General features: G+C 40.3%; 2 protein-coding genes across 4 annotated transcripts; one reads left to right on the forward strand and one right to left on the reverse strand.

Moving 5' to 3' along the window:
- The first annotated feature begins 142 nt into the window (after positions 1 to 142).
- Positions 143 to 5,798, forward strand: capslb (calcyphosine-like b). Of its 2 annotated transcripts, none has more exons than XM_079178648.1 (5): positions 143 to 231; positions 1,797 to 1,935; positions 2,612 to 2,789; positions 2,865 to 3,074; positions 4,571 to 5,798. In XM_079178648.1, exons 2-5 carry the CDS (start codon positions 1,799 to 1,801, stop codon positions 4,670 to 4,672), a joined length of 627 nt encoding a protein of 208 aa, XP_079034774.1. In that variant the 5' UTR covers positions 143 to 231; positions 1,797 to 1,798; the 3' UTR covers positions 4,673 to 5,798. The 2 variants fall into 2 exon arrangements, with proteins under 2 accessions (XP_079034774.1, XP_079034775.1); XM_079178649.1 differs by having other exon boundaries at positions 213 to 231; positions 1,756 to 1,935.
- Positions 4,889 to 11,043, reverse strand: il7r (interleukin 7 receptor). Of its 2 annotated transcripts, none has more exons than XM_079178645.1 (8): positions 10,905 to 11,043; positions 8,782 to 8,923; positions 8,545 to 8,699; positions 7,740 to 7,891; positions 7,513 to 7,666; positions 7,302 to 7,422; positions 7,147 to 7,219; positions 4,889 to 6,768 (listed from the first exon to the last, which is right to left on the reverse strand). In XM_079178645.1, the coding sequence occupies exons 1-8, from the start codon at positions 10,987 to 10,989 to the stop codon at positions 6,385 to 6,387; spliced, it is 1,266 nt and encodes a 421-aa protein (XP_079034771.1). In that variant the 5' UTR covers positions 10,990 to 11,043; the 3' UTR covers positions 4,889 to 6,384. The 2 variants fall into 2 exon arrangements, with proteins under 2 accessions (XP_079034771.1, XP_079034772.1); XM_079178646.1 differs by having other exon boundaries at positions 8,782 to 8,884; positions 10,905 to 11,011.
- Positions 11,044 to 13,646: the final 2,603 nt, after the last annotated feature.

Genomic DNA, 13,646 nt, shown 5'->3' on the forward strand with positions numbered 1-13,646 from the left:
TATTCTAACCGAGTAAAACCCACCGTCTACAGGACCTTTAGTAGTACTTTTAGCAGTATTTATGTGTTCATTTAAACTGAACTTTAACGGACCGTGTTCGTGAAATCAACGCTGACGTCAGCTCATTAAAACGCACGGAGACTGAACAGCCAATCACAGCAGAGGACACTAGATCTCCATGGTAACTAGGATCGTCTGTTTACAGCTGAAGAGAGAAACGTCGAAGTGTCGGTGAGTCTTTGATGTTATTGACAGAAATAAAGTTTAACTGATGATAATCACAACTATGATCACCTGTTAACGTTCCTCTGGCACGAGCCCGTCAGCAAGCCTACTTCCGGCTCTCACGAGCTTCTAAACATGACGTAACAAAAGTACTCTTTTATAAAAGTACTACATTAAAAACATCACTGAACAAAAGTAAAACCAGTAAAAGAAGTATTCAGATTATTTTACTTCAGTAAAAGTACTAATACATCAACTGTAGAAATACTACTGCATTTAAAATAAGAAGTAAACGTCATGAACAATTTGACTTGAATACAAATATAAAAGTATTAATATGTAAAGAAACTTAAAGTACCACAAATAAAAATACTCATGCTCAGAAATATTATATTATTATTGTATTATATTATATTACATTACATTATATTATTGTATTATATTATTTTATTATATTATTATTATATTATTGTATTATATTATTGTATTATATTATATTATTATTATATTATATTACATTATATTATTATATTATATTATTATATTATTTTATTATATTATTATTATATTGTATTATATTATTATTTTATTATTTTGTATTATTGTATTATATTATTATATTATTATATTATATTATATTATTGTATTATATTGTTGTATTATATTATATTATTATTATATTATATTACATTATATTATTGTATTATATTATTATATTATTATTATATTATTGTATTATATTATATTATTATTATATTATATTACATTATATTATTGTATTATATTATTATATTATTATATTATTATTTTATTGTATTATTATATTATTATTATATTATATTATTATTTTATTATATTATTGTAATATATTTTATTATTATATTATATTATATAATATTACATTATATTATTGTATTATATTATTATATTATTATATTATATTATTATTATATTATATTATATTATTATTTTATTATATTATTGTATTGTATTATATTATTATTATATTATATAATATTACATTATGTTATTGTATTATATTATTATATTATTTTATTATATTATATTATTATATTATATTATTATTTTACTATATTATTTTATTATATTATTGTATTATATTATATTGTATTATATTATATTATTGTATTATTATTATATTATTATTATATATTATCATATTATATTATATTATATAATTATTATATTTTGATGTATTCACTTTAATGCAGCAGCTGGTGAAGGTGGAGCTCATTTTAATAACTTCTTATAATCTATAATAATACATCATCGTTTATTAGTTGATTAAATACTTTATTAATTCATCTGTTAAATTACTAAAGATGTCAGATTAATGTAGAAAAGTAATGAAACATTCTGATCCTCAGCTAATAAAAGCTCATTATTAATTATTACACACGTTTCTCTGTTGTCTGAACGGCTTTAAACAGACTTATGAATCATTAATGTGAATGATGAGATACGTTCAGCAGTGAAACACTTTGATGTTCACTTGTTCTCTGCACTCAGAGTTGGGCTCTTTGAATAACAGACGTGTTGTGTTTGAGGAGTGATGGCCGGGACGTCCAGACACGACCGAGAGATGTCGATGAAGGCCAAGCGAGAGCTGACGGAGTGCTGTGACCCGGTGGAGAGACTCAGACTCCAGTGTCTGTCCAGAGGCTCGTCTGGGATCAAAGGCCTGGGCCGGTGAGCTCCTCTATTGTACCTGTACATTATAAAATGTGTTCAAGTGTGTCGTCATTAAAATATTCAGGATATCTAACCTCTATGACGTGTTTACATCGTGCTATAATAAGACTTTTATGAAGCCTCTCATGGCCACACGAAGCTTTCTGAGGCCCGGCCTTGACGCACATCGTTGCTCTGTGAGGATTGTTACGCTTTCAGTTTAGCTCTGAGGTTGTTGTCTTCCTGTGGTACGTGAACATCGTGCTACGCTGCAGGATGTTTTGATGCGTTTTGGTTTCTTGTTGCAGATCGTGTGGTTCTTACTCGCTGTAGATTCTCCTCATCGCCTACAGACACCGTCAGCTCTTCTGCTGCAGAGCAACATTTACTGAAGCGTTGCACTTCAACCTCAGACTTTAGAGTCAGTGGCTGTTGTGCAGATGAAGACTTTAAAACCTTGTAATGAGCATTTAAAATACATGAAATCATATATTTGAGCTCACGTGTTAATGTAACAAGAGTTCAAACCAAACAGAATAAGAAGTAAAGTAACACTCACAGATGAGTACTTCTACCTTTACGTTTACTTTCTAATCAGTACTTTCCCTTGAGGTACTTTTGACTGAACTGTGTACTTTAACTGATGCCAAAGCTCTGAAAGTCTTCACACTGACTCAGTGTTCGTGTTCCTCAGAACCTTCAAGATAATGGACGACAACGAGAACCGCTCCTTGGACCTGAAAGAGTTCCTGAAGGGTCTGAGCGACTACGGGGTCCTGATCGAGAAACCAGAAGCCACAGCCCTGTTTCAGCACTTTGACCGCGACAGGAACGGGACCATCGACTTCGACGAGTTTCTCATAACTCTGAGGGTAACGATGCTAAATGGTTGCTGTGCAGCTGACGAGCGTTTCACGTTTCTGAACCTCCTGATCTGTTATCTGCAGCCGCAGATGTCTAAAGCCAGAACGGAGGTGGTCATGGAGGCTTTTCGGAAGCTGGATAAGACGGGCGACGGCGTGATCACCATCGAAGACCTGCGGGGCGTTTATAACGCCAAGTACCACCCCAAGTATCAGAACGGGGAGTGGACAGAGGACCAGGTCTTCAGGACGTTCCTGGACAACTTTGACTCTCCGTATGACAAAGATGGAAAGGTGACTTCAGAGTGAAGAGCTTCTGAACACAGTGAGAGGTTTCTCTGGCCCTGAAACAAGTCAAATTATTCTAGAAACGTTTCTTCTCCAGGAGGAGTTTATGAAGTATTATGCTCGATACAGACGCCTGGAAACTGTGACTTTAGCGTCATTCTGGTAAAGAGCTCCCCGTACGGGAGGAGGAGGGAGGAGGAGGGAGGAGGAGGGAGGAGGAGGGAGGAGGAGGGGGAGGGAGGAGTTTCCACTTCATGGTGTTTTCTATTTAATCTGGAAATGTTCTGCAGAGTGTATTTTATGGTTGATTACTATGAAAAGTAGCACAGAGAGAAAAAGCCCTTTATCAAAGCAAAGTGATAAATGTACTTAAAGAACCAAACGAGATACAGAGCTCAGAGTAGAGTAGAGCAGTAGAACTCAGTATAGTAGAGTAGAGCTCAGTATAGTAGAGTAGAGCTCAGTATAGTAGAGCAGAGCTCAGTAGAGCTCAGTAGAGTAGAGCAGAGCTCAGTAGAGTAGAGCTCAGTATAGTAGAGCAGAGCTCAGTAGAGCTCAGTAGAGCTCAGTAGAGTAGAGTAGAGCTCAGTAGAGTAGAGTAGAGCTCAGTATAGTAGAGCAGAGCTCAGTAGAGCTCAGTAGAGCTCAGTAGAGTAGAGTAGAGCTCAGTAGGGCTCAGTATAGTAGAGTAGAGCTCAGTAGAGTAGAGTAGAGCTCAGTATAGTAGAGTAGAGCTCAGTATAGTAGAGCAGAGCTCAGTAGAGCTCAGTAGAGCTCAGTAGAGTAGAGCTCAGTATAGTAGAGCAGAGCTCAGTAGAGCTCAGTAGAGTAGAGCAGAGCTCAGTAGAGTAGAGCTCAGTATAGTAGAGCAGAGCTCAGTAGAGCTCAGTAGAGCTCAGTAGAGTAGAGTAGAGCTCAGTATAGTAGAGCAGAGCTCAGTAGAGCTCAGTAGAGCTCAGTAGAGTAGAGTAGAGCTCAGTAGGGCTCAGTATAGTAGAGTAGAGCTCAGTAGAGTAGAGTAGAGCTCAGTAGAGCTCAGTAGAGCTCAGTATAGTAGAGTAGAGTTTAGTAGAGTAGAGTAGAGCTCAGTATAGTAGAGTAGAGTTTAGTAGAGCTCAGTAGAGTAGAGTAGAGCTCAGTAGAGTAGAGCTCAGTAGAGCTCAGTAGAACCACAGTCTGAGTTTCTGTCAGCAGGTTGAATCTCAATCAAACCAAAATCATCCTTTTTGATGTTCAGGTTCTGGACTCAGACTCACTCGCTGTGTCCTCACTGAGAGACTTTTGTTTTTCTATTTCTAGTTTCGTATGTTTATCACTTTTCTACTGTTTCTGTAAGAAGTTAAACAAACTATTTAACTTGTTACGTCTTTGTCAAAGTCTCAGGACGTTGAATACGTTGACATGAATACAATGACTTTGGGCTCTTTTGGATGGAAAGCAGCTGACTTTAGTGAAACTCTACTGACTCACACTGTGTTCTTCGTCATGTTCGTCATCAACAGGTGACCAAAGAGGAGTTCATCAACTATTACTGTGGAGTCAGCGCCTCCATTGACAGAGACGTCTACTTCATTCTGATGATGAGAAACGCCTGGAAGCTGTGATCGAGTCAGAGGACGTGAACTCCATCAACTGTTAATAATTCACATCATGATTGTGTTCAGTTGAGTCCATCTTCTCTACCAGCTGTAATCATTGCTCTAAATTATTGTTTTGTAGAATGACTTTCATCATTTTTTGTTTTTATCAGTTGAATATGATCTGAATATACATGTAGAACAGGGAAACATGTTGTGTTGTAGGTGAACAATAGGCAGCAGTAAGATTTCATAACTCTTCTACTTTATTGTGCAACAATACAGGCTTTGTTTAAATAAAAGACATCGGTACAATCCCACGATCCCATGTAGGATATACAGTATATTTAGCAGTTGAATTATTACAGATTTGGGAGAAAATGAAGCGTGAGGTGTCGGTTGTGTGAGATATGTTTTATGCTTTAGGACAGGAGGAGGAGCCTGTTGATGAACAACTACAACAGCTTCAGTCGTGCAGATACGAGCAGCTTTCCTCTGAAGGACCTCACCGGTGTTCATGTATGTTTCAGCACAAACCGTGATACCGACAGGTGACAAGTGAAAGAGAAACACACTGAACGCTCTACACACTACCCAGACTGTCCAGGTCAACGGTGGACTTTAGTCTCACATGGAGCAGGTTCTAGAAGTCCTTCAGGGGGTTGTTCTACGGGTAGGTTCTACGTTGTTCTAGTGGTTATTTAGGAGGTTCTACTTGTCCTTCAGGTGTTTTTTGTGGTTTGTTAGGTGTTGTCATGGTCATTGAGGAGATTCTAGGGATTTGTTCAGTGGTTCTTCAGGAGGTTGTCGGAGGTCTTTTAGGAGGTTGAAGGCTGAGAGGATCGATCTTAAGGGAACATTTTACTAACTCACTGCTGACGTAGATTAACCTTCATTTGTCACCCGTCTGAATGAATCCAAAGCATCCTGTCCGTGACCAGGCAGCCAACTGAATCCATGTATTTCATTGCGACTTGCTTGAAATATATTTTTCACTGCAGCGAACAGCTAAAACATGAACTGACCCTTTAACCAATGGGCTTCCTGGAAGATTGTTTTCTGTGATTGTAAAGTAAAACATGCAGAAACGCTGGTTTGGTCTCCTAAGGTTCCTCCAGCAACACATGAGGAGGTATGTCAGTGTACGATGTATGAGATATGATGCAAATATACCTGATATAATCATATTATGGCATCAAAGGCCACAAAAACACACAAAAAGCTACATTTCAAATCCTCCGGCTCATCAGCCCACATTCTGCTACATGTTACATTCTGGTCTCAAGTCAAAATCCTCCGACGTAATAAAAGTTATTTACTTTGAAAAGAGTCCGTCTATAAAAAGTCCCTCGACGTTCTGGAGTTACAGAATGAAGGAGTGGTGATTGAAGTGAACTTTGACCTGCTGGTGGCCTCAGAGGAAGTCATGGAGAGTTGACTGGACTTCATGCACGCTGGAACCAAATTTCATTACAATCCGTCCAAATAAAAATATTGTTTACGTAATGTAGGACAGAGGACATGTCAGTCTGAACCTCTGGACAAAGTTGAAGTGTGTGAGAACCTTCATGGAATCCATCCCGTAGATGTTGAGAGAGTTCTGGTGGTGGAGGACGGACTGACATGAGATTTATCTCAGGACTTCATGTGAGGCCGTGACCTCAGATTCAGAGCCTTCTGAAGGGTTGGTTTGATAAGTGAAATAAACGTGTCCGTCCATCACCGTTCCTCCTCCTCACCTACTTGATCTGATAGAAACTGGACATGGTGACGTAAGCCTCGGCCTCGTTTCCTCCACTGCTGCATTCGGGCTGAGGTGTGAGAGGTCTCTCCCCGAGCCGGAGGTCCTCGACGGGGGACGGGCCGATGCTCCGGAGGCCGTCCTCTCCGGAGGAGGAGAAGCTCCTGCTCAGCAGGGCGGAGAGCTCCAGCTCCTCTGTGCTGACGCTGGTGGTGCTCCTGGAGCCGTCGGAGCTCTGGGTGGAGCAGGACGGATTCGACTGGATGTCGTCAGCAGCAGCTTCAGCGGCGATCGGAGGCTCAGCTTCCTCACACGACGGCTTCTCTGTTTTCTCCACTTTGAGAGCGCTGAACTCCTCAGGCTTGAAGTTCAACAGGAGGCCCTGAAAACAGAGAAACAAAATCATATTTATCGTGGTCCAGACCTGAACTCTCTTAGCTCTGTTGCTGTTGTTTGCACTGTTAGCTCTGTTAGCACCGCTAGCTGCTAGATGCCGGCTCAGCCGTCGCCATGTTGAGAGCTGTTGAGAGGCAGTGGATATGCTCCTAATCTCTTATTATGCACCATAAAGTTCAGTTGGTTAAGGCCAGCAGTCATCCTCCGGTTCTTTAAAGTGAAGCCAAAGCTTCATGTGTTAAAGCTGCATTCTCTCTAGTATCCACCAGGGGGCGACTCCTCTGGTTGTATAGAAGTCTATGAGAAAATGACTCTACTTCTCTCTTGATTTATTACCTCAGTAAACATTGTAAACATGACTCACTTTATTCGTCTTGCAGATCTGCACCAGTGTGTGTTTGGGGTGCGGGATGCTCGGCCACATGTACGTAAATATTCTGTGAAGGAAACAGAAAACATAAATATATGACACGCGTCTTTAAACACTGATTTTGTGACGAGGAAGCAGAGACGCCGTACTTGTTTTTGCAGAAGAAAACAACACTTAAAGGCACCACCACCAAAACGATGAGACACACAATCAGTTTGTTTGTCTCCCGTCTTTCGTCCGTCTGTTTCTGGTCTTCTTCTTCTTCTTCTTCTGGAAACAACAGAGAGGATGAAAGTTAAATACGGTCTTTATTCTCTTCAGTGTTTTAAAGCAGCAGAACGTGTTTCGACTGCTTCTCACCAGCCGGAGTAATGAATGTGGACGTGTTGCTCCACTTGCTCCAGTAACCCTGCAGGCCGTTCACAGGGATCGATCGTGCCTTCACGTGGTACTCGGTGTGTTTTCGGAGGTGCTCCATGTCGATCTTCAGAGTGTCTGACGACACGTTTTGAGTCTGTGGTCAAACACGAGAAACAAGTCAGTCAGCGAAGAACGTCGCCAACGGTAGAACGATAACAACAACTTACTATCGTGCTGCCGGCCGTCCAGATGAGCAGCTGGAAGAGTTGGTTGTCTACTCTAATGTACTCGTTGAGGTACGGAGTCTGAAGGCGGATCACGACCTGATGAGAGTCCGGATCGAAGGTCACGTTCTTCACCTGAGGACTTCTGGGCTGAACTGCACAGAGACAACACTGATATCATCACTTCACATGATAAATGTCACTTTCAAATTCAAATCTGGACCATTTTAGGAACTAAAACAGGAAGTGACCATATCTGGACTGAGAAGGCGGGACGTAGACTGTCAATCACTGTGTAGCCCCGCCCCTAAAGCATCCCCTGCTTTATGGTCTGTGTGACTCTAAATGGACCATCATTTACTAAATGAACATCATGCTGTATTGAAGAAGACTTGAAACTAGAGACTGAGACCATAATGAGACCGGTCCACCGTGGACAGGCCCGGAGCTCCAGAGGGAGGAGGAGAGCTCAGCTCCCAGCAGCAGCAGTGTCTCCTCCTCCTCCTCCTCCTCCTCCTCCTCCTCCAGGAGCAGAGCTTCTCCTCTCTGCTGGAGACCCAGGACGTATTACTGGACCCGCTGGAGGGAAGGGAGGCCCGGGAGAACCAGAACCAGGACTGAGAGGGGCAGACTGTCAGACCTGCTGCAGTAACATGAGAGGTTTTCTAAAGAGACTCTGGTGCTCAGAGACACTACAGCTTTATTCCACAGGGGGCGACAGAAGCACCACAAGAGGAAAGTAACTTTAAGTGAATAGAAGAAACTCTGTCTGAGGTTTGTAAAAACATGAGAGTGAACTCAGATTCACCTATTTTCTTCAGGTCGACGGTGGTTGTAATCCGGCCTCCTCTCTTCAGGTGGACGGTCACATCAAAAGGACACACAGGGTTCAGATCTTCGGAGCTCACGGTGTCCCCGAACGCCTCCAAACACACGGTTTTATTCTGACTGTAGTCGAAGAAGCTGAGAACAGAAGAGCAGAGCTGAAGCTCCTCTCAGGGCCGGCGACACGTCATTCACTGAATAAATCATAACGTGTTTTTACCACACTGTCATGTTCCCGACGCTGTCATCTTCATCACCCTCGTCATCTTCATCATCCTCGTGGTCGTTCCTGCCTCCCACTAGTTTACAGGTCAGACTGCTTCCTGTTAAAAGGATGTGAGAGGAGCAGCTGATTCTGGGCTCTGAGAGGAAAAGATGACAGTAGATCTACGTTAACCATTGATTCACGTTTAATGACAGTAGATCCACGTTAACCATTGATTCACGTTTAATGACAGTAGATCCACGTTAACCATTGATTCACGTTTAATGACAGTAGATCTACGTTAACCATTGATTCACGTTTAGTGACAGTAGATCCACGTTAACCATTGATTCACGTTTAATGACAGTAGATCCACGTTAACCATTGATTCACGTTTAATGACAGTAGATCCACGTTAACCATTGATTCACGTTTAGTGACAGTAGATCCACGTTAACCATTGATTCACGTTTAATGACAGTAGATCCACGTTAACCATTGATTCACGTTTAATGACAGTAGATCCACGTTAACCATTGATTCACGTTTAATGACAGTAGATCCACATTAACCATTGATTCACGTTTAGTGACAGTAGATCCACGTTAACCATTGATTCACGTTTAATGACAGTAGATCTACGTTAACTATTCATTCACGTTTAATGACAGTAGATCCACGTTAACCATTGATTCACATTTAATGACAGTAGATCAACGTTAACCATTGATTCACGTTTATTGACAGTAGATCCACGTTAACCATTGATTCACGTTTAATGACAGTAGATCCACGTTAACCATTGATTCACGTTTAATGACAGTAGATCCACGTTAACCATTGATTCACGTTTATTGACAGTAGATCCACGTTAACTGATTCTACTGAGAGGAGCTTCTTCATGAGGGCTGAACGGCTCAGAGCTCAGAGATTCATAAACACACATTCATATTCAGACACATTCAGAGCTTCAGAAGTGATTCATAGAGTTTAGAGGTTTGTTCTGACTTTAAAGTAATCAATGTTGTGCTTCCAGTTTAAAGACAAAGCTGCATTTTGGACTGAATGGAGAAATATAAAGGCACAGCAGACAGAAACAGCTCCCATGTGTCTGTCTGTGTTTGTTTAGTCCGACAAAACCCAAAATATTAACTTTAAAATGAATACAAATCTGAATGGCTGCAGAGGAAGGAAATATGAAGTGTTCTGTCACTGGACTGATGGTTTGAGCACTAAACTCAAACTATGATGAAACGAGCTTCATCGTTCAGGATGAACTGTAATAACTTTATCGATCAACATGTTAATGTTTAGCTGATAATTAAAACCCTGATGATGATAATCTGAAGAGAAACGGTCGATGTGAATATTAAAGAATGAATCTGTATCTATGACATCATTAACGTCTATAAACTCAACACCGTTCTTCAGTTCTGACTCATAATGCAACATGATAAAGATCAATAACAGTGAATATTGTGCATCAATAAACATGAGAACATAGCTGCACTAAAGGATCATAATCAATAAGGAGTGTATTTTCTTTGTTTATTTAAAAACATTTTGATATTATATCATCATTATATTGATATAATATGGACGATGCTCAAAGAGTCGGCTGCTGAAACATGTTATAACATTTAGAAACGTTATTTTAAAGAATAAAGAATAAAGGTTCTAGTTTTTATTTATATATGTTATCTTATTTTGCTCTCATTTCTTTTCCAGAAGATAAATGTTTAGTAAAATAGTGAAGTGTTGTGATCTCATGTGAGAACAGATGTTTGTCATGAAATATATATATATATATATATATATATATATATATTATAAATAATAATAATAATAATAATAATAGCTTTATTTATATATCACCTTTAAAAACGTTGAAAAAGAAATAATAACAGAAAGCTCAGTCGATAAAATAAATAAATAAATAATTGTTGTTTGTTAAAATTGTAAAATCATTTAGTAAAATCAACAAATGAAAGTAAAACAGAAATAAAACAGAAAAGTCTGCTAAAATGTGTTTTAAGAAGTGATTTAAAATCAACTCAGTGAGCTCTGAGATGAACCATAAATCAGGTTTTCACTGCAATAATCTCAGATACATAGTTGTGATTTGAGGATCTTCTCACCATCGTCTCCGTCTCCGCTCTCAGTCCGACTCACAGCCGGCAGCAGCAGCAGCAGCAGAGCAGCGATCCAGCAGCACAGCAGCATCTCCTCAGAGCCTCAGAACCTCAGAACCTCCTCACTGCTGCACACATGAACTCACAACTCACGCTCAACAGCTGACGGCTGTTTCTCGTCAGCCGGCGAGGAGAGAGGAAGAAGGAGTGGCGAGAGGAAGGAGGGAGGAGGGAGGGTAGTTGACTTCTTTGCTCACAGGATGTAAATCAGAAAACAACTCTGTTCAGCAAACAGCAGGTTCTGAAGAAGAAGAAGAAGAAGAAGAAGAAGAAGAAGAAGAAGAAGAAGAAGAAGAAGAAGAAGAAGAAGAAGAAGAAGAAGAAGAAGAAGAGTTAACTTCATCAGAGCTGAAGAAGAAACAAACAGAAAGTCTTCAGTCAAACGGTAGTTTATAACCGTGGTAACGGTGCACAACAAAGATGGAGACTAAACATGACATCACAGTCGTTTTTATCCAAAGCAACTTATAATTCAGATTCTCTCACTCCGTGGGCTCAGCTACGGGAGACATTCTGGGGTGAAGTGCTTTGCTCAAGGACACATCAACATGCGACTAGCGGAGCCGGGGATCGAACCACCGACCCTCTGATTGAAGGACAGCCCTGCTCTCCACTTACCCCAGTCACCCCAACGAACATTTAGTCAAGACTAAAACTGTGTCTGAAAACTCCTTATTTACTTTAAAGTGCACCATATTTACCCGTTCAGGTACTCTGTTCTCTACCTGTTCAGGTACTCTGTTCTCTACCTGTTCAGGTACTCTGTTCACTACCTGCTCAGGTACTCTGTTCACTACCTGTTCAGGTACTCTGTTCTCTACCTGTTCAGGTACTCTGTTCACTACCTGTTCAGGTACTCTGTTCTCTACCTGTTCAGGTACTCTGTTCACTACCTGTTCAGGTACTCTGTTCTCTACCTGTTCAGGTACTCTGTTCTCTACCTGCTCAGGTACTCTGTTCACTACCTGTTCAGGTACTCTGTTCTCTACCTGTTCAGGTACTCTGTTCACTACCTGTTCAGGTACTCTGTTCACTACCTGTTAAGGTACTCTGTGTACTACTTATTCAGGTACTCTGTTCACTACCTGTTCAGGTACTCTGTTCACTACCTGTTCAGGTACTCTGTTCTCTACCTGTTCAGGTACTCTGTTCTCTACCTGTTCAGGTACTCTGTTCACTACCTGTTCAGGTACTCTGTTCACTACCTGTTAAGGTACTCTGTGTACTACTTATTCAGGTACTCTGTTCACTACCTGTTCAGGTACTCTGTTCTCTACCTGTTCAGGTACTTTGTGTACTACTTATTCAGGTACCATGTTCTCTACCTGTTCCAAAAACAGAGCTACAAGAGAATAATATTGTATTTGTATGTAATTGTATAATTGTAACTATTTTATATCTTTTACATCTTCGTCCATGTCAGAGATCTCATTTGTTTCTCTTCTTCCTCTCCGTCACATGAACATGAAACCAGAAACCAGAAACCTAAAACCACTTCCTGTCTTCTGCTTCTTTCAAATGAGGCCACTTTGTAAACACGTCGGATTTTACTACGAGCTCCATATTCTACCTGTCTGTCCTCGTTACCTCTGTCCTCGTTACCTCTGTCCTCGTTACCTGTCTGTCCTCGTTACCTCTGTCCTCGTTACCTGTCTGTCCTCGTTACCTCTGTCCTCGTTGCCTCTGTCCTCGTTGTCTCTAACTGGTTTTTGTCTGACTGGTTTCTGTACTGGTGTATCGTGAGCATGTCGTTTCTCAGCGGTTCCTCTTCTCAGCTCTTCAGGTAGTTTCAAGGCACAGGAATATGTTTTATGTTGTGAAGCAGTGCATGCTGGGAAAAGGTGGTGCCTCCTCGACCTGATGAGAGGCAGGAAGTACAGACACAGAGGAGGAGAAATCGAGTTTTAAGTTTGAAAGCTACATTAGACATAAAAGTTCAACCGTGTCAACAAAGTAACCTTTAGTTCTACTAATGGTCTGAGGACCTTTCAGTCAGCATCCATGGTCTTCATCCTGTGACGTGCTGCAGCACATGAAGGTCCTTGTTGCTGTAAAGAGTTCATTAAAGAGTTAGTTTATGCTTTTATAATGTTACAGTTCGTTTCTCTGTAAATGACACATTTCTATGACATCAAATGTTTTGATGAACAGAGTTCAGAGCCGGTTGTCATGGAGACGAGACGAGAGGCCGTGTGGGTTGAGATGAGGCGCGGTGGGTTCAGGGGCTGAGGGGCTGGTGGGACGTTCCAGCTCTCCAATGCGTCCGTGGGCGTCGCTGTGATTCAGATTCAGAGAAAATCATGGAAGCAAAGATCCAGATGTTCTGATTGTTTTCTTTGTGAGGAGACGATGATACTAATACTTAAACATAACCAAGTACTTATACACAATAAACATAACCAAGTACTTATACACTCTAAACATAACCAAGTACTTATACACAATAAACATAACCAAGTACTTATACACAATAATAATAACCAAGTACTTATACACTCTAAACATAACCAAGTACTTATACACTCTAAACATAACCAAGTACTTATACACAATAAACATAACCAAGTACTTATACACAATAAACATGACCAAGTACTTATACACTCTAAACATAACCAAGTACTTATACACAATAAACATAACCAAGTACTTATACACAATAAACATAACCAAGTACTTATACACAAT

This window comes from Pholis gunnellus, assembly GCF_910591455.1.
Source record: "Pholis gunnellus genome assembly, chromosome: 18".
NCBI lineage: Eukaryota > Metazoa > Chordata > Actinopteri > Perciformes > Pholidae > Pholis > Pholis gunnellus.

Excerpts from the sequence above, each read along its gene's own strand:
- capslb (XM_079178648.1), top strand. The coding sequence starts at position 1,799 with ATGGCCGGGACGTCCAGACACGACCGAGAGATGTCGATGAAGGCCAAG. Across the intron at positions 1,936-2,611 it reads GGGATCAAAGGCCTGGGCCG|AACCTTCAAGATAATGGACG; the intron begins GTGAGCTCCTCT and ends CGTGTTCCTCAG. Across the intron at positions 2,790-2,864 it reads AGTTTCTCATAACTCTGAGG|CCGCAGATGTCTAAAGCCAG; the intron begins GTAACGATGCTA and ends TGTTATCTGCAG.
- il7r (XM_079178645.1), bottom strand. The coding sequence starts at position 10,989 with ATGCTGCTGTGCTGCTGGATCGCTGCTCTGCTGCTGCTGCTGCTGCCG. Across the intron at positions 8,924-10,904 it reads GAGCGGAGACGGAGACGATG|AGCCCAGAATCAGCTGCTCC; the intron begins GTGAGAAGATCC and ends TTTTCCTCTCAG. Across the intron at positions 7,220-7,301 it reads GTTTTCTTCTGCAAAAACAA|AATATTTACGTACATGTGGC; the intron begins GTACGGCGTCTC and ends TTTCCTTCACAG.